The 20,779-nt window shown below is 48.7% G+C and overlaps 8 protein-coding genes and 1 non-coding gene across 9 annotated transcripts; 6 read left to right on the forward strand and 3 right to left on the reverse strand.

Moving 5' to 3' along the window:
* Nucleotides 1–436: 436 nt before the first annotated feature.
* Nucleotides 437–5,287, reverse strand: BKA55DRAFT_630274 (uncharacterized protein). Its single transcript, XM_046196943.1, has 3 exons — nucleotides 4,956–5,287; nucleotides 1,326–4,905; nucleotides 437–1,278 (listed from the first exon to the last, which is right to left on the reverse strand). The coding sequence occupies exons 1-3, from the start codon at nucleotides 5,163–5,165 to the stop codon at nucleotides 623–625; spliced, it is 4,446 nt and encodes a 1,481-aa protein (XP_046056242.1). The 5' UTR covers nucleotides 5,166–5,287; the 3' UTR covers nucleotides 437–622.
* Nucleotides 5,288–5,444: 157 nt separating this feature from the next.
* On the forward strand, nucleotides 5,445–6,777 carry BKA55DRAFT_548683 (ribosomal protein S17-domain-containing protein). The gene is made up of 4 exons (XM_046191144.1): nucleotides 5,445–5,579; nucleotides 5,667–5,842; nucleotides 6,003–6,241; nucleotides 6,296–6,777. Coding segments are annotated over exons 1-4 (486 nt in total). The 5' UTR covers nucleotides 5,445–5,577; the 3' UTR covers nucleotides 6,365–6,777.
* A 183-nt stretch (nucleotides 6,778–6,960) lies between these two features.
* BKA55DRAFT_669414 (uncharacterized protein) lies at nucleotides 6,961–8,148 on the forward strand. The gene is made up of 2 exons (XM_046197941.1): nucleotides 6,961–7,518; nucleotides 7,572–8,148. The coding sequence occupies exons 1-2, from the start codon at nucleotides 7,030–7,032 to the stop codon at nucleotides 8,001–8,003; spliced, it is 921 nt and encodes a 306-aa protein (XP_046056244.1). The 5' UTR covers nucleotides 6,961–7,029; the 3' UTR covers nucleotides 8,004–8,148.
* Nucleotides 8,149–8,452: 304 nt separating this feature from the next.
* On the forward strand, nucleotides 8,453–8,526 carry BKA55DRAFT_t6. Its single transcript has one exon. It is a non-coding gene; the product is annotated as a tRNA-Val (tRNA).
* Nucleotides 8,527–8,657: 131 nt separating this feature from the next.
* On the reverse strand, nucleotides 8,658–10,574 carry BKA55DRAFT_658549 (UV radiation resistance protein and autophagy-related subunit 14-domain-containing protein; the record flags this gene model as incomplete). The annotated part of the gene is made up of 3 exons (XM_046197520.1): nucleotides 9,717–10,574; nucleotides 8,858–9,669; nucleotides 8,658–8,675 (listed from the first exon to the last, which is right to left on the reverse strand). Exons 1-3 carry the CDS (start codon nucleotides 10,291–10,293, stop codon nucleotides 8,658–8,660), a joined length of 1,407 nt encoding a protein of 468 aa, XP_046056245.1. The 5' UTR covers nucleotides 10,294–10,574.
* A 281-nt stretch (nucleotides 10,575–10,855) lies between these two features.
* Nucleotides 10,856–12,294, forward strand: BKA55DRAFT_682569 (uncharacterized protein; the record flags this gene model as incomplete). The annotated part of the gene is made up of 5 exons (XM_046198369.1): nucleotides 10,856–11,158; nucleotides 11,210–11,333; nucleotides 11,389–11,440; nucleotides 11,628–11,760; nucleotides 11,809–12,294. The coding sequence occupies 5 exons, from the start codon at nucleotides 10,856–10,858 to the stop codon at nucleotides 12,292–12,294; spliced, it is 1,098 nt and encodes a 365-aa protein (XP_046056246.1).
* A 1,209-nt stretch (nucleotides 12,295–13,503) lies between these two features.
* BKA55DRAFT_682570 (kinase-like domain-containing protein) lies at nucleotides 13,504–14,801 on the forward strand (the record flags this gene model as incomplete). The annotated part of the gene is made up of 6 exons (XM_046198370.1): nucleotides 13,504–13,576; nucleotides 13,633–13,674; nucleotides 13,731–13,909; nucleotides 13,970–14,164; nucleotides 14,218–14,637; nucleotides 14,688–14,801. 6 exons carry the CDS (start codon nucleotides 13,504–13,506, stop codon nucleotides 14,799–14,801), a joined length of 1,023 nt encoding a protein of 340 aa, XP_046056247.1.
* Nucleotides 14,802–15,325: 524 nt separating this feature from the next.
* Nucleotides 15,326–18,795, reverse strand: BKA55DRAFT_548696 (uncharacterized protein). Its single transcript, XM_046191145.1, has one exon. The coding sequence runs from the start codon at nucleotides 18,375–18,377 to the stop codon at nucleotides 15,423–15,425; it is 2,955 nt and encodes a 984-aa protein (XP_046056248.1). The 5' UTR covers nucleotides 18,378–18,795; the 3' UTR covers nucleotides 15,326–15,422.
* On the forward strand, nucleotides 18,788–20,762 carry BKA55DRAFT_548698 (autophagy protein Apg6-domain-containing protein). Its single transcript, XM_046191146.1, has 2 exons — nucleotides 18,788–19,130; nucleotides 19,182–20,762. Exons 1-2 carry the CDS (start codon nucleotides 19,046–19,048, stop codon nucleotides 20,555–20,557), a joined length of 1,461 nt encoding a protein of 486 aa, XP_046056249.1. The 5' UTR covers nucleotides 18,788–19,045; the 3' UTR covers nucleotides 20,558–20,762.
* Nucleotides 20,763–20,779: the final 17 nt, after the last annotated feature.

The raw sequence follows: 20,779 nt of genomic DNA on the forward strand, positions 1-20,779 counted from the left end.
AAGGTTTATGATTTACGGTACTGATGAGATCCTTTCAAGAAGCAGAATTTGAAGAGTTACGGAGTTGTTTGGCGAATTCATTGTTACTCGCAGCATTCTTTTGTTGCGAATGAAGTCCTTGTTGACAGTGGCCAAGGTCAACAGCTGCAGACGCTGGCAGTGTCAAACCACAGGATAGTCGCTGAACAAGCACTGGCGAACAGTGACAGTAGAAGGGCAAACTCTTTCAGTCACAAAGATGTATTGGCCTTGCTGTGTGAACACTGATCTTGAGAAATGTAGATATTGACAATAAAAGACGAGATGGCTTTTAGAAGAAGTACCACATAAGCAATACCTACCTTCAAGTTTGGCCTTATTGTATCACATCCATTCCGTTGAAAGGTCCTTTATGCCTGCGCAGTCACAGACAAACATGAGACAATGGTTGATGAATAAATGATTTTATTTTCACAAAAGCCTTTGTTGTTGAACATCAGCTAATAGAGCAGTGCCACAAAGCACTGCAATAGACAAAGACAAACGCAAACCTAGGTATCTATGTCCAAACAACGCCAGTGATTCGTTCCCATATGCTCCTATTCCCGTTACCATCGTCACTCATTATACTGGTTTGTATACACTATCCTGCCTTGCGACCTCTCGCAATCAGTCTTCCGTGCAATTCAACCATCACATCACTCCATTGCTCTTCTCCAGCCCCAACAGCCTTGCCAATCCGTGTCATTAGAAAATCAGCCACTTTGGGTACGTTAAAGTGTTCACCATACAGCACCTTAGCTTCAGGTGCAATCACCACGTCGAGTGCTTCGGCACTGCTTTGACCCTGGAGATCCAGCTTGATTTCAAGACGAGTCTCAAGAGGCACGAGCAGCAGAGATGTTGTGATCGCTACGCTTGAGTCGGATGTTCTCTCCACTGTCGTGGGAAAGGTGGCGTTTAGTCGTTCAACTTGCGATGAGACGAGGTTTGCCTTGTCCCAGGCAGTTTGGACACTTGTTAGGAGGCGGGAAACCTCAGTGCGGCTATGGGGAAGCGCGCGAACGTAATCTCGAATACTCTGTAAGAAGAACTCCTTCTCTGTTGTCTTGGGAAGTGCGTTCTGCTCCCGGCTATCGGCGATATACCAGAGATCAATTGTCGAGTTCGGTTGATGCTCCTGAAATGCAGCGATGTCGAAGACAATCTCAATCTCACGCCTGTAGGCCATCGATAGGACAGTGCCAGAAATGCCAGTCACTGACCAGCCATGCTGCTTCTGGATGGCGTCAACTCGGGCTAAGATTGTGTTAGTTACCGCTTTATGGCATAATTACAAGACTTACCTTTAAGGCTATTGACCTCTATGCTCGTCCAGCCACGGCATTCCTCTCGTATCTTCTCAGACTCTGCGATGTCATCGACACAATGCTGTTTTTGGGTAATCAAGTCCTCTACTTCAACTTCTGAAGCTTGGAACTGCTCTCTTAGCTCTGCGATGCGCTTCTTCTTATACTCGACGTCCTCGTCAAGAGACGCCAGCTCGTCGCGAGCAGCCTCGAGATCGGCAGGGTCACAATCAGCAAGCTCTCGGGCGATCTCTTCGAGATTATTGCTTTCTTCCAGAACGGACTTGTAACGGGCCACAATGGCGGGTAGCACGGAATCAAGGAGAGTCTTCTGCTTATCCAGAAACTCCTTGTCTGCTTCCATACCATCGTCGATTCCTAAAAGACCTTCCTTCAATCCCTCTTGCAGTTTCATTCGCCATTCATACCACATAGCTTTACTTAACAAGCGAGCGTGGTTCTTGACGTTCATGAACTGCTTGTCCATCAGAGTCTTGATCTCAGGTGTGGCCGCCATATACTCCTTGAACAGAGGCGGGTTCTCTTCAAAGGTGTCGCTCTCAATTTCCTTTACGATTCGTCGACCTTCCGATATATACTTCTTCAGCTCGCGGCATGAGTGCTGATAGAGTTCAAGCATCGGCACTGTGCAAGCTCCAGCAACAACACAACGTTCGAGGGAAAGGTCCTCTTCACCGTCATCAAGAAATCCGTTGTCAAGAGTTCCGGGAGCTTGCGTATGACGACGCTTGGTCGTTGTCAGCTCCATGAAGCGGATTGAGGTCATGTTCAGGAAATCCTGAAGGTGAATTCTATCTCCGTCTTGGTCGGCCTCTGCTTCTGCTTCGTCCTCCAGCTGCTCTGCATCTCTGACCGGTGTATCATCGAAATTCACCTGGTGGCCAGCTCTGTCATCTTCAACATCCTTAAATCTACCCTGGTGCCTTGGGGTGGTTGCTGCATCGGGCTTCTCGGGCGATGACAACGTCGGCGTAGCAGTATTTGGCTGCAGGCTTTGTCGGAATGAATAATTCAGTCTTCCCGTCGTCTCTTCTTTAGAGGGCGGTTGCTGAAGTCTGACGTTCTTGACTGGGCTTCCTTGGTGACCTTTGAGTCTCTTGACGCCATCGTTATCCTCTGGTTCATCCTCATCGTCGTCAAGTTCATTAGGTCGCTTGCCGAGAAGGCCTTTGGCACTTCCTACATGAAGACTCTTGCGACCCCTGAGTGGCTTACGCTTAGGACTTAAGCTGTCAATCATTTCTCGTAGGTTAAGTGTGGCTTCGGCACCGTCAGCTTCCCTCTCAAGGATCTTTCTGCGGTTTTCTTTATCTTCTTCTTCCTGTGCCTCACGATCAACTTCTTGCGTCATCTCCTTAGGGTCTTCAAACATGACTCCACGCTTTCCTGGCACGAAATTTGTAGCCATATCACCAATGGAGCCCCGTCGATCGAAAAGCGCTGTGACTTGTGGGGACCCAAGTCCAGCCCGGTCAGCACCAATCCCTGACAAGCTCCGTTGAGGTGTAAGTGTCACTGTCGGAGTTCGGTTGCTGTTTCTGAAATTGTTTTGGAAAAGACCTTGCTTGGGAGTGGACTTGACAGGTGATGGCGTCCTTGAACTAGCTCTTGTCGTTCTGACAGAAGATGGTCGCTTTGGCGAAGCTGAACGAAGGTTTCGTTGCGTAGAGCGAGGTGTAGCCCTCTTTTCCGATACAACCGAATCGAGTTGAGGCGTAGCTGGTTTGGCTGATGTTGGTGTTCTGGCCTTGATTGACTGCGGTGTTGTTGTTGCTTTTGCAGGTGAAGGTGTGCGAGAGTTTCGAGGATTTGCTTGCGGAGTTGAGATTTTAGTATCAGCGGTACTTCGTAAAGCGCTCCTTGGAGTCCTTGAGGGACCGGGACTTGGTGTCTTAGTCTGCTTATTGCTCGGAGTTGTGGGTTTAGCTTGTTCGTCAACTGCACTCTTGCCAATAGCAGCCTGAAGTGCATCATCAGGACTATCTGCACTATCAGCTTCCTCTTCCATAACCCGCTTGCCCAGATTTCGTGAGCCATCTATCGCTTTGCTGAGAATGCCCCCAATGGCAGTGGTCATATCCATACCGATCGTAGCATCGCCTTCCTCCCCATCCTCATCCTCGATGTCTTCTGGACCATCAGCTCCAGATTTTGACAGGATCTGGCCAACTGCAAGAGTCATATCCATGGGGGCATCATCATCATCCTCATTTTCGCCACGGGCGACCGTACGCCTTCGAGAAGCAGCCATGCTCTTCCGCTTCTTTTGTGACAGGACTCCGCCCATAACAGTCGTGAGTTCCATTGACATGTCTTCGTTGCCGTCTGACGCCTCATCTTGCTCGAGCGCTGGACGTCGGATACCGCCAATTGCGGTTGTGAACTCCATGGTCGCCTCTTCCATTGGGGTATCCTGTTCCTCTTCGTCATCGTCATTGTGAGCGCTGGTTTTCTGGGGATGGTTGACGATACCACCGAATGCACGTGTAACATCCATGGACATATCCTCATCAGGGTTATGTTCTTGTGGGGGTTGAGGTTTGATAATGCCCCCTATTACACGAGTGACGTCCATAGACATATCCTCATCGGGATCGTACTGCTGTGTGGGTTGTGGCTTAATGATACCGCCGACTGCGCGTGTCATTTCCATATCCATGTCCATGTCCATACTCATGTTTGTTTCCGTGGCGTCCTCCGTATCTTGTATTGCTTGAGCTTGCTGAGTCCGAGCTGGAGGCAGTAGGTTTTCTTGATCTTGCGCAGCAATGTTGTTCTTGTTCTCTTTGCCCCATCCAAACATGGGGATATATTCTTCGTCGTCGTCAAGGTCGTCTTCTTCATCATCTTCGAGTTGTTGGTTGCCAGCTCTTCGCGCAGCCAGTCTGAGCGCTTCATCGAGAGTGGATGACTCTCCATCAGAGTCGATCGATCGATCTGAGGCAGCTGTTGTTCCGGTCACATCATCAACAGTCATCATTGTTCCATCATCAGATTCGCTGCTCTCATCATCGCCGTCTTCCTCAACATCGGCAACCTCTTCGACTGCATCTGCAGGCTCGGAATCTGAACTATAGAGCGTTGTCGCAGTGTCGTCTTCGGAGTTGTGGAAATTGACTTGTGGGAGTCCGGAACTTCGTCTCTGCTTCTTCTCTTCGTCATCCCGTTCCTTTTGCTGAGCGGCGGCATTGGAATAGGCTGAGTTTCGCCTTGTTGAGTCGGTAGATGTCGTTGAGTCCTGGTTAAATTCAACTTCATGAAACGTGTGGAGAGTTGCCTCTGCAGCAAAAGATACGCGACGGTTGGCAAGAGATTTGCGACGAGCATCGCGACGTTCCCGCTCCTCTCGTTCCCGAGCTGCGGCTTGCTGCTCTTCTTCTGTCTTGACTGCAATCTTGGAGCCGCTGTTATCTGCGCTATTCGGAGTCGGAACATCTTTTGTTGGTTCTCCAAAGTCAATTAGATCGGGCTGTTTCGGCTTCATAGGCGGTATTTCAGGTATCGGCATGGTTTGTTTGAGAATTGAGCGCGGGGCTCTTGATGGGACTGCAAGAGACTAGATTTATTAGTTATTACTGTACGGAGTAAAAAAGGGTCATGTCTCACAGCTCGTCTGTTTCCGTTGGCTTTCATGAGAGCGTCCAGGCCACCAGGCCCTAGACTCTTGCTTCTCGACTTTTTGCGACTCGCGGCCAACGAACTTGTGACGTCGACGGTCGCATTTTCTTTTTCGAAGGCCTTATTAACATCTGTATGGGCACCGACTGATCTTCGCGTGCGCCTTGTAGCAGGCAAAGTTGCATCGGCGGGCGCCATTATGCGTGACTGAGCTTTTGGGTTTTGTCGAGTCTAAAGTCTAACCCCAACATGAAGCGCGACGACGATAAGTGATAGTGGGCTGTGACTTGCCTATCTCGCGTATGTTTGTTTACTTTGGCTGCCAGGGGAGGACAGTGGGACCCACCTCAGTCAACTGCTACTCATTGACCCACTCTCCATCACAGCCGGAAATAGCGCCAGTTCACGTGAGATTGTTCCACAAAGTCACGTGGGTCTCTGGCGCTCTGCACCGCGAAAATCACAAGCCCTAATTTTCTTACTAAGGAAGGCACGCAAAAATTGGTGTTATTTTCTCCTTCCGCCTAGCATAGCCAATCTCAACCTCGCCTCACCCAGCTCAACCACACGCCATCTCGTTACGGTACCTGCCCGAGAAGGATAATTCAAGATGTCAGTGACAGTCCAGCCCAACAGCAGCGTCGAAACCGAATGAATACACGATGTCGAAATCGAATGAGTCGCTAACCTTTGCATCAGGGCGACCGAGTTGACCGTCCAGTCGGAGCGTGCTTTCCAGAAGCAGCCTCACATCTTCCAGAACTCGAAGACCAAGACCAAGAGCACCCGACCGGGCAAGGGTGGCCGACGATGGTACAAGGACGTCGGTCTGGGTTTCCGAACCCCCAAGACCGCCATTGAGGGCAGCTACATCGGTACGTTCGAAAGATTCGAGATTTTGGGACTTGGAGGAGCACACGAAGTCGAATATTGCCAAACGATGGATCCCTAAACAACGACGACAATCGACCGTGCTGGGAGGATTTGCGCAAAGAAAGTATATGTTGGAACGTATCACTAACATTTGGATCTCAGACAAGAAGTGCCCCTTCACCGGTCTCGTCTCTATCCGTGGCCGTATCCTGACTGGCACCGTCGTTTCCACCAAGATGCATCGCACCATCATCATTCGACGGGAGTACCTCCATTTCATTCCCAAGTACTCTCGTTACGAGAAGCGACACAAGAACGTTGCCGCTCACGTCTCCCCCGCTTTCCGTGTTGAGGAGGGTGACCAGGTCACCGTTGGCCAGTGCCGACCCCTCAGCAAGACCGTACGTTTGGAGCGAAAGATCTGGTATCAGTGATGATTGCTAACATGATTCAAGGTCCGCTTCAACGTCCTGCGTGTCCTGCCCCGAACTGGCAAGACTGTTAAGAAGTTCTCTAAGTTTTAAGTTGGGACTTTCTTCTGGCATTTTTTCGGCGTGATAAGCATCAGGGGAAATGGGAAGTTTCTCCTGAAGGGTCGGGCACCGGATGTTGCGTTGCAAATGATTGTGCTATAGATGCAATCGCGAATAAAAAGGATTCACGAAGACAATTGTTTTGGGTTGATGGTTCAATCGGGCGTGATATGGCTAGGAAAAGGGTCGTCATGATCTCAAGATTACGTTCATACCTTTGACTATTCGCCGACTAAAAATGCCAGTGCCGTGAGGAACTGTTGTTTGACCTGTGTGAAGCGGTTGTGTTTATGGTGAAGATTTCAGTTCATGATGGATGCGACTGAAGTTTGATGATATGAGGTGCCATGTCACCTGAATAAAAGAAATAGCTATGACAATGACATAAAGAATTCCCATCTAAACTAAGTGCTTGATGTTATGAAGAAATATTTGGAATTGCTGGATCATATGAATTCAGTCTTGCTTTGTGAATTATCGTTACCTTAGATGAAAAATAGAGTTGGTGTACAGTGTTGCGTACAGTGCGTCGCTGAAATTCTTACCTCCACTCTATCACAGTTGAAGCTATGCTGAAAGTTTAGAGGGCCAACTTCAAGTCCAGCTTCAAAGTCAACCGTGTATTAACATCAATTCAGAAAAAGGAATTCGCTGCAATGGGTTGGATATCTTCGGTCCTTGGTACCGACAAGTCGTCAGATCCTCTTTCGAAACTCGATCCCAGCCTTCGCGACTTTCTGGAGAAAGAGTCCCCCCTCAAATATCCTTCAAACCAACCCACGGATTCTCCTCCATCAAATCAGCAGCCCCGAAATGCCGATATAACGGTGACAGCTACAGAACCACAGAAGCCAGTCGTTCCTTCGGCAAGCCTGTATCAAGACGGTCGATATGCCCACCTCTGGAAGAACTACCAACCACTCGCCGAGATCGAGGCCGAGACAGCAACCGATCATGAGAAGTTAATGAGCGTCTTGGAGGCATACAAGGAACGAAAAGAGGCCATCGGCAAGGCGGCGTTGGAAAACTGTGCGGAGTACCAAGAGGAGTGGGTGAATTGCATGAAGCATGGAAGCTGGGAGGATCAAATGCAGATGTGTAGGCATCAAGTTCGAAGATTCGAGAGGTGTTACATGATGCAATCGGTATGTTGCCTTCAGTCATTTCACTTAAAATCCTCTCTCTAACTTTCTTATAGCGATTCCTTCGAGCGCTAGGACATGGATCAGTGGTGGGCAGATCGCCTGAGGTGGAAGAAGATATACAAATGCACGCCGACTCGCTTTATCAGCGAATGATCAAGCACGAGGAGGCAGTAGAGAAGGCTAAGGCAGAAGGATTGCCCGCTCCGGTCTTCCAGACAACATTACCGAAGGCAAAGAAAGATGCGGTCATGCCCACCGAAGAACTTCAGCAACAGTGGAAAGAGCAGCTTAATAAGCTACCAGCTGAGGAGCGTGCGGTTGAAGAGGCTGCTCTTCGTGCCGATCTCCAGGCTAAGGCTGAGGTTGCTGGCAGTGTTCAGAAGATTTGGGATACACAGGCGGAACAGAGAAAACAGAGACAGGCAGAGGGTACCTCTACATTTGGAGATTACATTGCATCTTTGTTTGGAAAATCTGGGAAATAAAACGGCGGAGCAGGGAAGAGAAGCATATTGTATAATTTTGTATATCATGATAAGCAGACTCTGGCCTATCTCTCCAAGCTGCACGAGTCAATGTAAGACTATATGAATGAATATATCAGTCCAATAAATTGGTTTTGGTGATTGTCAGTTACAATCTTGCATCAATCCAATATCTTAGCCTAATTTTCGTGTGATACCTCCTTTTTAATGTAATGAATATTCGCGACCAATGCGTCGCCATCATAACAGATAGGAGGCCTAGCTGGTGAGGATCGAACCCCTGACCCATTACAATAGATCGTAAGAGACTTATCAATGAAAACAATGACTTTCATCTCATAACCCGGCTTCAACTTTGTACTTCTTGCTACCCTACACCACGAGAACAAACCTAGCACTTGGCTGCAACTTGGGTGCAATTTTGCCTCTCTCCTAACATCAATTAGCACGGTTCCGTGGTCTAGTTGGTTATGGCATCTCGTTAACACCGAGAAGGTCCCCGGTTCGATCCCGGGCGGAACCACACTTTTTGCTGTTCTAGGTACCTACTGAAGCGCATGTATTTCTTTTTATACTGTGATGAAAAAAAGACAACTGAGCGAGCAGAGGCAAGTCCCGTTCTATAACTTTATACTCGGTGTTAAGATAAACCTTTTAGTATTCTATAATAAACTAGAATGAAGTTATATCTACTGGCTGGCATGCCTCTGCCATGGATAACGCGATGATTTGTTTGAGAGCAAAAAGTTTCGATCTCCTCGTTTACTCGCATTGTCTTCACAGCATTTAAATCAATCACAAGTAATCACTTGAATTCATTGCTCTTGGGTAAAGCGATATCATCTATTCTTTACCTTCATCCACCCACTCGTTCCCCGACGAGGGGAATTCTTATCACCACCTAGCAAGTCTTTGTTGGGTTGATTCGTATCCACAAGCTCCTCTTCAACTTTCCATGCATCATCATCTAGAACTTCCCAGTCAGGGGCAGGCGCCTCACTGAGCAGCTTCTTTTTGAGCTTGTCTGCCAATTTCATCGGACCGGGAAGCTTGAACGTCTTACTGAACTCGGTGCCCTCAGCTCCGCCAAGGTAGTAGAAAGTTGTGCCGTGGGAATATTGTCCCATGCGGCTGGGTTGGGCATCGGCATCATTCTTAGGTGCGCTCGGATCCTTATTGTTAGATGATAATGGATAGAGGTTTCCACCAACATTTTGGTGATTTGTGAGGAGCTCGTGTAGATTGCGACCCATATTGCAAATGTCCTCAAAGTAAGTCCTATCACCTATCGAAACGCCTTGCGTACTGCAAGCCCAGGCGACGTTGTAGGCGAGCAAAGTCACACCTTCTATGAAATATGAGAAAGTTGCCGGATCTTCCTTGGCCAACAGCGCTGGTGGCTTGTCAATGAAAAGAGGTCTTGGACGTGAAACACGCTGAGACTCCGTGTCTCCAGAGAGAGAAGGATTTCCTACTCCTATCTGGATAGGAAATACTGGATCTCCAGTCCTGTAAGAAGCAGAGAGATTGAAGATAGTTGGCCGTGGGTAGTCGCGATGAGGAAGAGTGATTGCCGCAGGAAGGCGGATTGAAAGATAGTGTGATACGAGCATAAGGATATGACAAATGTGGCTGAGAGAGGTTGAAATCATCTCTGGCGTTGATGCTATAAATGAGTTAGTATATAGTTGAAAGAGTCGTGGGAGAGCCTACAGTTCATTGTGGCCAAATCCACAACAGGGATTCCGCCGAGGTAATACTCATATTTGCCAGCAGAGCCTTCTTTAACACGTTCCAGTCCATATAGTCGGGCTGCCTCCATACAAAGAAAAGATCTTGTACGGGCCATATCGCCAGCGCTGCGAGACCACTTATACTTAAGTCTGCCAATGTCCGTTTCTATGTCTTTTTGCTGCCTTACTCTGCGCTCAACCAGGCCATCAGATACAGCTGCGATATCCGACTTGCGACGAGAAAGCGCAGCTTTCCGGACCTGGATCTCCTCTCTGGCAGCTTTGATGTCATTTCTGAGCTTATCGGCAGCGGCTAAAATTTGGGTCGTTCTATCTTCAGCTGTTCGTTGTTGCGCCTGTAGTGATTCTTTGTGAAACTTGTTTGGGGTGCTCGTCTCATTTAATAGTTCGTTTATTTCATTCTGGATACTCTCGTTTTGCAGGAGAAGTTCCACATTCTTTATGCGACCATCAAGAAGTGAGTTCCTGGCGTCCACGGTGCAGAGGAAAGGGAGACGCTCTGTGTCGTGAATGCGATGGCAGATATCGCAGTCCATCCTGGCTTTGTGTCTTTGCCACTTGCGTTGAGGTAGTTGTCGCTATCCGATGATCTAAGAAGATCAAGAGAACTACGTTCAGCCTTCCGGTAATAAAAGAGGAGAGGCGGGGCGCATCTTTATAAGCCCGAGATAAGTGATTCAGAGTGAAAGCCAGATGACTTGTAGGCTTCGAGGTTGAAGATGGGAGTCACGAGTCGAGCAATGATAGTGACGGCGCTGTGGCGCATGCACATAAGCCACACAGGCAACCAACCAAATAATGCAGGAACATCCACTGCAAGACATCTTCTACTGTTAGTGAGCAAGTGCATTCGATTTAAATAACTTCACCATTTAGGTACCGGGAATTAATTTTTCCTTCACTGAACTCTATCGATTTTGGCAGAAGTCATCATTCCGCGGAATAAAGATACAAGCTTCAAGAATCACCAATTCACCTCTATTCAACGCCCCAAGGCAGTTGATCAGGCTGTGCACTGATCAGTGCTGCACGTTCCTAACCCACACCCCTGTTGCTTGGTCGACAACACCCCTGGCGATTCAACGCGACATGCCTAACATGGATTTAGCACTTTCACTACAACAAGACGGCGAGAATTGTCACAGTCAAGACGAGGTCAAACCTTCTGCCCCTGCTCCCGAGGAAAGAGACATGAACAACATTCAGAGACATCCGCATGCCAGGAGCAGGACACCCGAACCTCAGGTTGATCAACAAGTCAGCAATTCTGATCCGCCAGACACTCCTGGTGCTCTCGAACCGTTTGACTGGGATGAGTTTGAAGCGCGTTATGAGGCTGCTTTGCAAGAGGCAGATGAACGGGAGCGGGAGATTCTGAAGGAGGCAGATGCCCTATCAAAGGTGAATTCTTTTGAGTAATGATACAGACTGATGAAACTAACGTCTGAGGAGTACTTCAAAATTTGGGCAGCTTCTGCGTCAGCGCACGATGATGAGCGGGCAGCGAAGCGCCTACAAACACGAAGACGCTTTGTAAATCTCGCTGAAGACAAAATGGAACGAAAACAACAGCATTGTGAGCCTGACGTTCTTTTTGTCCCATCCTTTGACCAAATATTGACGCTTTTCAGATGATCAAGTTGTGAGAGCCTTTGAAAGTGCTTTAGCGCTTCTCAAGTCCCAGTGAGCTATCTATGGGCTTTGAGTTGCTGGTGAAGCTTTAACCCGGCTCCGTCATCAAACTTTTGGACTGTCTTCTGACAACATAATTTGCTTGCCAAATATGCTGGCCAGGCTGCCAGGACATGTTTTTCTCTTTTCACTCTGGTCGCACTGGTTGTTGGTGCATTGGCACGTGACATAATTTCAGCCTGGGCGCGTCTTCCGCCAATCTCGCCAAAGCGCAAAGCATGCCTGATCTCGCGTTAAAGAAAAACCAAGACATGCCGCAATCAAACGATGAAAGTACAACGAGTGCGCATGTAATACCCAACATTTCCCCCGTACGTTACCCTAGTACGCGCAGTTCGATAATGTACTGACACTTCTAGGATGATCTTTTCGCTTTCCACAAATCCCATTTCTCGCACACAGCCCTCGCCGCCTTCGGATCTGAATTCATAGACTCGCCCCCCCGGGATCAAACTCAAGATGACGCCGTCGACGACACCTGGGAGGAGGAAGACGATGACCTGGGCTATTATCCGGATGGTGTGAAAAGGACTTTGACGGATGCGCAAATCGAGATATTTCGACATTCAGAACTCGAAACTCTGCGCAAAGAGAAAGAAAGAGCGAAACAGCTGGGCTCGAAAGAAACAGCGCCGTCGAGCGAGGCCATGGATTTGAGTGATGATACCCCTATTTCTACGCAAACCAAAAACCTGTCTTCCACGTTACCTGCTTCCTTCCAGAGTAATAAGAAACGAAAGAAGAAGAAAGGTCTTAAGCGCCCTCGCCCTGAACCGAAACCGGACTTGCGCAAACGAACCTGGGACGTCGTGGACAAGGGCTTGGACACGCTGGAATACGACTAAGCACGTTCCCTAGATGCAGAAGGGATACTGCTTTTGGACTTTCGAATGTTACCCACTAAGAGATTTTGATTTGTAAGTTGATGCCCCCTAAAGTGTGTTTGAACCTCGTCGTGATGAAAACACTTGTATCGTCATCCTTAGTCGGATCGGGGCTGGAGGTGGAGGAAGTATTGGCTTTGGCTGATATTGACGCCTATGCAGCCCTGAAATGTCGAGCAATTAATCTTCTCTCTGAGAAATGAGGCTGTTTATTCGTATTCTACCCAGCAAGCAGCTTGTTCATGTTGCTAACCATGATCGTAGTGTAGCATACGGCCTGAATCAGGCCACTTTGACAAGTTTCACAACGCAGCTTGTTCGTATTATACGTCTTTCGGTGACCAATGAAGAGACGAGGTAGGCGCGTTGATTCCAGTAGATGTCGAACCATGTATTTTGTTCAAGGCCTATTCGTGACGCACATGTGTCTGTTTGGTACCAATACTGAATTCGTCTTGTTGTCGAGGTCTCAGAAGAAAGGGCAATAATTATATTCTCGAACTTCCTACCTCTAGGAGATGGGTGTACATATAATATAGACCTAGGCTTAGCTTCCTTGAGCATGAGATAATTATATTTGTTCAGATGATAACAAGATGTTCATAAAGTAACAGTTATTAGCAGCCTCAACCCTTGGGCCTCGGAGAGTCTAAGTACTTCACTGTTTTTCTGACAGCCTCTAAGTTTTATTAGGTTGTATGTAGGCAGTCGGAGTCAATTAGAAGTGAATGCCAGAAACAGCCAGGGCGCAAATCAATTCAGATCCCGCACAGGCCACCGTTTAGGTACTTGCCTTGTGATTGATTTGGAGGTACTCGTGCCCATTCGACAGTGTTATCGCGGAGCAGCCGATAAGCGCAACAGCGAATCACAGACCAGCCCGCCCGCCAAAACAACGGGGCAAACCTGGGCTGGGCTGGGCTGGACCCGACCTGAAATGCCATCCCACCTTGATTTTGCAAACCAAAGTCAAAGCAGGTCCAGCCTCTCCTCTTCAGCCTCTTAGACTAGAGACCTTGGGTTGGGCTCGACTAGACATATACGAGTACCTCGACCTCGACCTCTCATCTTTAGCATCTCTATCGCTCCGACCATCATCGACGCCCTGCGATACCATCTCCCTCTACTGCCAGCGTCACCTCCCTGCGACGCTCTCGATCTCTGCCCATCATGGCGCGCGTCTACGCCGATGTCAACCAGAGCATGCCCCGCAGTTACTGGGACTACGACAGTGTTAACATCAGTATGCCCTCACCCCACGTGAGAACTCCCTTGACAACGAAGCTGACAACCATGCAGGCTGGGGTGCCCTAGAAAACTACGAGGTCGTCAGAAAGATCGGTATGTCGTCGTCCTCCATTTCGTTGCTGAGTTATTGACCCTTTGTGCGTCTGTAGGCCGTGGAAAGTACTCTGAAGTCTTTGAAGGCATCAACGTCGTCAACTACCAGAAATGCGTCGTCAAGGTTCTAAAGCCTGTCAAGAAGAAGAAGATTAAGCGCGAGATCAAGATCCTCCAGAATTTGGCCGGAGGTCCTAATGTTGTTGCCTTGCTCGACGTTGTTCGGGATGCGCAGGTTGGTGCCAAGTTCCTCAACTGACATTGCTGATATCCAACTGACCACAACCGCAAATAGAGTAAGACGCCGTCCCTCATTTTCGAGCACGTCAACAATACCGATTTTCGAAGCCTCTACCCCAAGTTTAATGACATCGATGTCCGGTTCTACATCTTTGAGCTCCTCAAGGCTCTTGACTTCTGCCACAGCAAGGGTATTATGCACCGAGATGTCAAGCCTCATAACGTTATGATCGATCATGAGAACCGAAAGGTTGGTCATTCTGGTATGAAATGTCTGACGTAGAGCTTACTGACAGTTTCCAGTTACGTCTCATCGATTGGGGTCTGGCCGAATTTTATCACCCCGGTACCGAATACAACGTCCGTGTTGCCTCTCGCTACTTCAAGGGTCCAGAGCTGTTGGTCGATTTCCAGGAGTACGATTATAGTCTCGACATGTGGAGCCTGGGAGCCATGTTTGCTTCTATGATCTTCCGAAAGGAGCCGTTCTTCCATGGGAACAGTAACTCTGATCAGCTTGTGAAGATTGCAAAGGTTCTTGGTACTGATGATCTGTTTGACTACATTGATAAGTACGAAATTGAACTGGATGCGCAATATGACGACATTCTCGGACGATTCCAGAAGAAGCCCTGGCATAGCTTCGTCACCTCGGAAAACCAGCGATTTGTTTCTAATGAGGCCATCGATTTCCTTGACAAGCTACTGCGATACGACCACCAGGTTTGTTTATAGCTCTGACATCCCCTCTATTTGATCTAACATTTGTATAGGAGCGTTTGACCGCCAAGGAGGCGCAAGCGCACCCCTACTTCAACCCCGTCCGTGATCCCGAGGTTTTCAAGCAACACCTTGCAGCTGCTAATGGCGCTGCCAACAAGTCTTGAGAGTGCTTGGAGTCATAGCTCTCCAACACTCATCATCTCTGGCGATCCATCTCGTGGCAACCCTTACCCATGATACCCTGGACCGGCGGTTACTGCTTTCCTTTGTCGGTCTTCGCCCCCTGATAGGATATACCCATATTAGGAAGAGAATATATCAGCCGGATCCGCCTCGATCCTTTCCGCTGTGAAAGCGCGCCGACTCAGTGGCACTGTGAGATGGATTTCATGAGATTGTGGCTGTATGAGAATATCTTACAGCCTCAGCTTGACGTATGATTCGATCGGTTCGGCTCGGTGAGGAGAAGCTTGCGCGACATGCCGAATGATCTCGGACGTTGTTACAGGGGCGATGTGGAATGAGACAATGTGGTTTCGGCGTTCCAGGTTCTGGGGGTTATAGCACATTGGGACCGAGGGCTAATCTAATCACCAACACTCCTAACCTTTTTCTAGCTTTGTAGTTGGAGGTTTTTATGCTTTTGGGTCAGTTTTTCTCGAGTAGCGTTAAGAATTAAATAAAACCACAGCGCTATGTTTGCTTGTTGTATATTGATTCCCACATGGCTTTATATTCTATGTTTTTCTCAACCAAAAAGTAATCTGTGAGAGCAGAACGGCCATTCATATACAAGTGAAGCAAAAGTCTCGGCCACATTGATAACCATCTACACCACACGTCCATAACGTGCCCCCTGGTGTCTTGACCGTGTTGATAGGACTGGACATCTCATGGACACGCTTTCTACTGGGTGTCCGTTGAATTTCTCTGGTTAGGGCACTCGCTCGCCAAATCCTTTTTGTCGAAGGACGGACGCTTGCTGCCTTGGATGTTGATTTGACTCTGCGTGCTAACTCATCCCGAGACCCGCTAGTGTCTGATTCTGAATCCGACACAAACGAGAGGAGGGATCGGCGTGATGATGGTGCACGAGTAGTACGAATGGAAGCATGGCGAGGGGTGTGTGGTTTGTGAGAGCTTGAAGGAGGTTCCGTAAGAGGAGTCCTGGTGTCTTTTGGCTTCCGTGGTGTCGATACCCCCTGAACCATGGTATCATGAGGCAATTCGGGGAGAGATTCGTCATCATGTACAGCTTCATCGTGAGGAGGCGCATAATCGGAGGAGTTGTCGTTAAGACGAGACTCACTATCATCAGGGGGATCGCTATAGTTGGAAGGCCTGTCAACATGGACGGTCGAAGAAGGACTAGCTGTAGGTGACTGCTCGTCTCCGACGATTACGACGGTTGCCGGTTTTTCCATAGACCCCTCCAAGATTGTATTTGGTTCCTGTAATAGCTCATGCGGCTTTTGAGGCACCGGCTGTTCCTCTTGGCCAACTGCAATATCCTCGTTGACTTCCATTGACTCGTTTGTGCCGTGGCTGGGCTTTTGGAGCTTTTCCCGGGACCGTCGAAGCTTAATGGACTCATCTGAAGTTTTAGCTTGTGATCTATGAGCCGCGGGACTCTTGGGTTTTGTCTTGAGAAGCCACTTGAGTTCGCTCGTTAGATGATGTGTTATTGGACGTCCTTCAGTCTCTGTATGATCATCATCCGACGTTTGTTGAGTTTCTTCCTCGCGATCAGGACAACCATGACTCCTTGTACCATAGGTTGAGTGATCTTTGAACCTAACTTCAATATCGGGATTCGCAGGATACGACTTCTTTGGCGTTCCGGCATCATGTCGTTGAGGCGCGGTGGGGCCCTTTGTTATGACTTTCATACTGGAAACAGCATTACCATTTTGAGCCTTGCGTGTTGAGCCTTTGGGCCTTCCTCGCTTGCGCTTGAGAGGCTCTATACTCTGGTCCAGCATACCCCCAACCGCACGGTCAATTATGGGTGCTGCTCTTCGATTGGGTTTTGGCGAACTACTCGCAACAGGGACAGTGGGCTCAGCGCTTCGATTTCGACCCTGTGTTGATATAAGTGGCGATAGAGGTTCTCGTTCATCTATCTGGCGTTTTGGTGCTCTGATCCTTGAAAGAACAAGAGGAGCTTCATCGTCCGAAAGCTCCATGCTAGGAACGGTAGGTATATCAGAAGCATTGAGTCTGTCGTTGCCATCCGTGGGCTCCGGTGCTTCAGAGGCACTGCTGTTGAAAGGGGTCGCCGTGTCCTGTGAATCTGGTACAACCTGCCTTTGAGAGGTCGTCCCCCTTTCGGGTCCTTTTGTTCGCAGCGCATTGCCTTGAAACTCCACCGAAGACGAGACACACTCATCGCCAACATGGTTGACGCTTTCGAAGTCTTTGCGAACGACTGGATCAACTTTGTATAATTCCACCCTCAAACTCTGTCCTGATCTCTGCCATTCTCTGGCGTCGTCCCATGAGATCTTGCCCAAATACTCAGTTTGTTTCCTCGCTCGGCCAGACCGTCTCCGGCCAGAACCGTCTTCTTCGTCGTTCTGCTGGGGCACTTTCACAGCATTTCCATTTGTTTCTTTCAGTACCCCCTGTGGATGTCGATGAACCTCGCCCTTTGCAGGTGACGTTTCTTTTGTTGGGAGGACAAGACTCGCCTCAGGGGTCGACGCTACCTCAGTAGCCTCAGAGAACATCAAATCATCGTCATCGTCGGTATCATTTATAGTTCTATCGGGCGCTGGAACTTCCTGATTATCGGGTGGTTGTTTCTCAGACATGGATTTGTGATGGTCATCTGCATCCGCCTCTTCTTCCGTACGAGAGCTGTTAGGGTGTCTGTTCGTCGCCTGCTTGGAGGATGCTTTCATAGAGCCAGCCCGTTTTGTCTTCTTGGCCTGGTTGCGACTCCAAATCGATGTCTGTCCGTTATGAGTGGGGAAGACGTATCTGCCTCCGCTAAACCAAGGTCCTGGCATACTGGGCGGCATGTTGAAATATGGAGGAATATCGTCCCGATCCCAGGCTTGCATGGGAAACCCATGCATCATTCCCCAGGGCCCAAATCCTGGAGTTGGTCCGAATCCAACCGACGAACCTGGTCCATAGGGTGGAGGACCAAAGTGAGGTTCGCTGGGGGGCAACATGACGTTGGGAATTTGTGAGGGATCCATAGCCCTATCCATATCAGTTTGTGGTGCTTCCGGGGCGACTTTGCTGTGAGTCTTTTGGCTTGTTGGGGCGCCTTGTTCTGCAAATGTTGGTTTTTGGCTGTTCTGGTTGTCGTTTTGAGAATGTTGTACTCCTTTGACTGGTTCTTCGCTATCGGAATATCCATCCGTAAGGTCCTCCAGCAGAAGTCCTTCATCTTCATCGATATTACTATCGCCCTCCATCCATAGTCCTTCAACATCTCCCTCATCACGCATGTTGCGCAAATGACCGTTGTTAACCACAATTTCTCCAGTATTCATGTCGATTTCGTCGCCGATGCCCTCAAAGTCCCGGCTGTATTTTTCGATAATATGAGCCATTGTAGCTTGCAGTTTATGGTCAGCATTTGCCCGTTTGAGTGCAAGCTGAATATCAGGGTCTCGGCGCATCCTGATCTCTTGAGGATGTGAGGCAAGTTCGTCATCGTCGCTTTCACCTCGAACCTCTTTTTGAGCTGAAGAGCCCCGTCGCCTTTTCTTTGTTGGTGGTTCCATTGTCGCTATGATCGAGATAGCAAGCCTAGGAGTATTTTTGTCCGCATTAAATCATGCTTCATTTTGTGACATGTTCTTTGACAGGATGCATTGTAGCCTTCCATTGGATGGCTCCTGCATTCTTTGATGACGATGTTTCGTTGGAGGAGCAACTGAAGGGTCTAGACGCGCCGTGACGCGTTATCAGGGGCCGTGCGTCGCGTAAAGTGCTTGGCTCCATGTGGATCTTATCGATTAATTTGGCGGGGTTAACTAACTACATGCTTCAGGAGATGACTGGATATCAAGTGGACGCTATCGACCTTTCATAGCTTCATGTGACCTTATGAAAGAATATGAGTGCCATGCTTAGTTGTAGCAGTGCTTCCTTTGGAATTAGTTTCTTTTGTTTTGCTTGTAGTATAATGAAGTATATGACTTATTCTAGGTTCCGCTATTTGATTCCCTGAACCCTGTGATCAACTGCGCATTGCGCATTGGCTCATGGCTGTCAGTGCTAAACATAACCCGACGTCACCGCTAAGACATCCATCCACACCTCACTCTGTCCATTTCTTTACTTTCCCTGACTTTCCCACCAACCACCCAGTACACTTTCATCTTAAAAGTCTGTACAGCGCATTCATCCAGCAACCGTCCTCGAACAATGCCTGCTCGCTAAGCCAAGTATGAACTGCCAGAAATGCCGCCAGCCTCTCAGGCTGGACGCTTCCCTTGAGGACCTCAATCCAGCTGCCTACGATGTGCTTGTTTGTATGTGGTCTGATTCTTCTTTTGCGCATCGTCTCTGACCTCGCTCGCCAGCATCTACATCTCCCCAGACCCTCAAGAAATCATCTGTTACGAGCCCACCGATTAGGCAACCCCAAGAGCAAGCGCGCAAGTCTCTATACGAAACAGTCTCACGAAATACCGGGCCACCAACGTTCAAGCGCAACCATGGAGGGCATCCCCGCGATTCCTCTATGTCTTTCGTGTTATTATCAGAGTCACAGATGACTCACCCGAATCAGCCTCCAGAGTCTCTCGCTATGCCAACGGCACTGCGCCGTGCCAGCTCCAGCAGAAGTAATGGGGATAACGTTGATGCGCCTGTGGGAAACGAGATGGATAGGGTCAACCGACTTTTTGAAATTCTATCTGCACGGTCCGACATCGACCACCCTATCTGTGTTGAATGTACAGAAATGCTTATTGAGGGCCTACAGAAGAAGCTAGAGGTTGCTTCACGCGAAAGGGACGCCTATGTTAAACATCTTAAGGAGGCGAAAGCAAACAAGCCAAGCGAAGAAGACATGAAAGCTCAAGAGGAAGCGCTGCGAAAAGCCGAGCAGGATAGAGCAGCAGCTATGGAAGAGCTGAAGAAACTGGAGTCGGAAAAGACTTCGTTAGATGAGGAGCTCGTAGCTCTTGAGGAGGAGTCGCGACAACTCGACAATGAGGAAGAGAAGTTCTGGAGGGAACGAAACGAGTTTGCTACCAAGATGGGTGAATTCCAGGCGGAAAAGGACAGCATCAACGCCAAGTACAGCAACGACTCCCAGCTCCTGGAAAAGCTGCAGCGATCTAACGTATACAATGACACCTTTTGTATCAGCCACGATGGGAGCTTTGCAACAATCAACGGTCTTCGGCTTGGTCGTCTATCCAACAAACCGGTAGATTGGCCAGAAATCAACGCTGCATGGGGACACGCACTGTTACTCTTGGTTACCGTTGCGGACAAACTTTCGTACAGATTCGATGGATATGACCCGCAGCCCATGGGAAGCACCTCAAGAATCATCCGATACGAAGTACCAAGCCCTTCTTCCAGCCGGTTAGGCAGCCGCGCTGTCAATGCTCCCCCCAAAAAACATATACTGGAGTTGTACAGCTCTGGAGATATGCCTCTAGGATTAACCTTCATGCACCGACGTTTTGATAATGCCATGGTTGGGTTCCTGGAGCTTGTGCGACAACTGGGCGCGTATGTGCATAGGCAAACAGATGCAACTGGCACACCTCTTAGCTTGCCATATAAGATTGACGGTGACAAGATTGGCGATGTCAGCATCAAACTCGGCATTGCGCAAGATGATGGATGGACGAAGGCGTGCAAGCTGACATTGACGTGTTGTAAGTTTCTACTTGCACACGCCAGTAACGTCACTTCCAACGCAAGAAATGGTGGGAACTGAACAACTCCGTTGCTAGTTGATGAACAGCACTTGGGGTTTCTCTGCTTTGGGTTCGCTTGTGTCTCCCTTAGGTGTTAAAAGTGGCGTAGTTTGGACAAACTGGATGGCGTTATAGGATGGAAATTGAGCATAGAGGCTACTTCTCTTCTGTCGTATAGAATCATTTGGCATCATAAATAGCAATGAGATGACAATATTTTCGTGTCTGTCTCTTTTCTAATT

This window comes from Fusarium redolens, assembly GCF_020744475.1.
Source record: "Fusarium redolens strain MPI-CAGE-AT-0023 chromosome Unknown BKA55scaffold_1, whole genome shotgun sequence".
Lineage (NCBI taxonomy): Eukaryota > Fungi > Ascomycota > Sordariomycetes > Hypocreales > Nectriaceae > Fusarium > Fusarium redolens.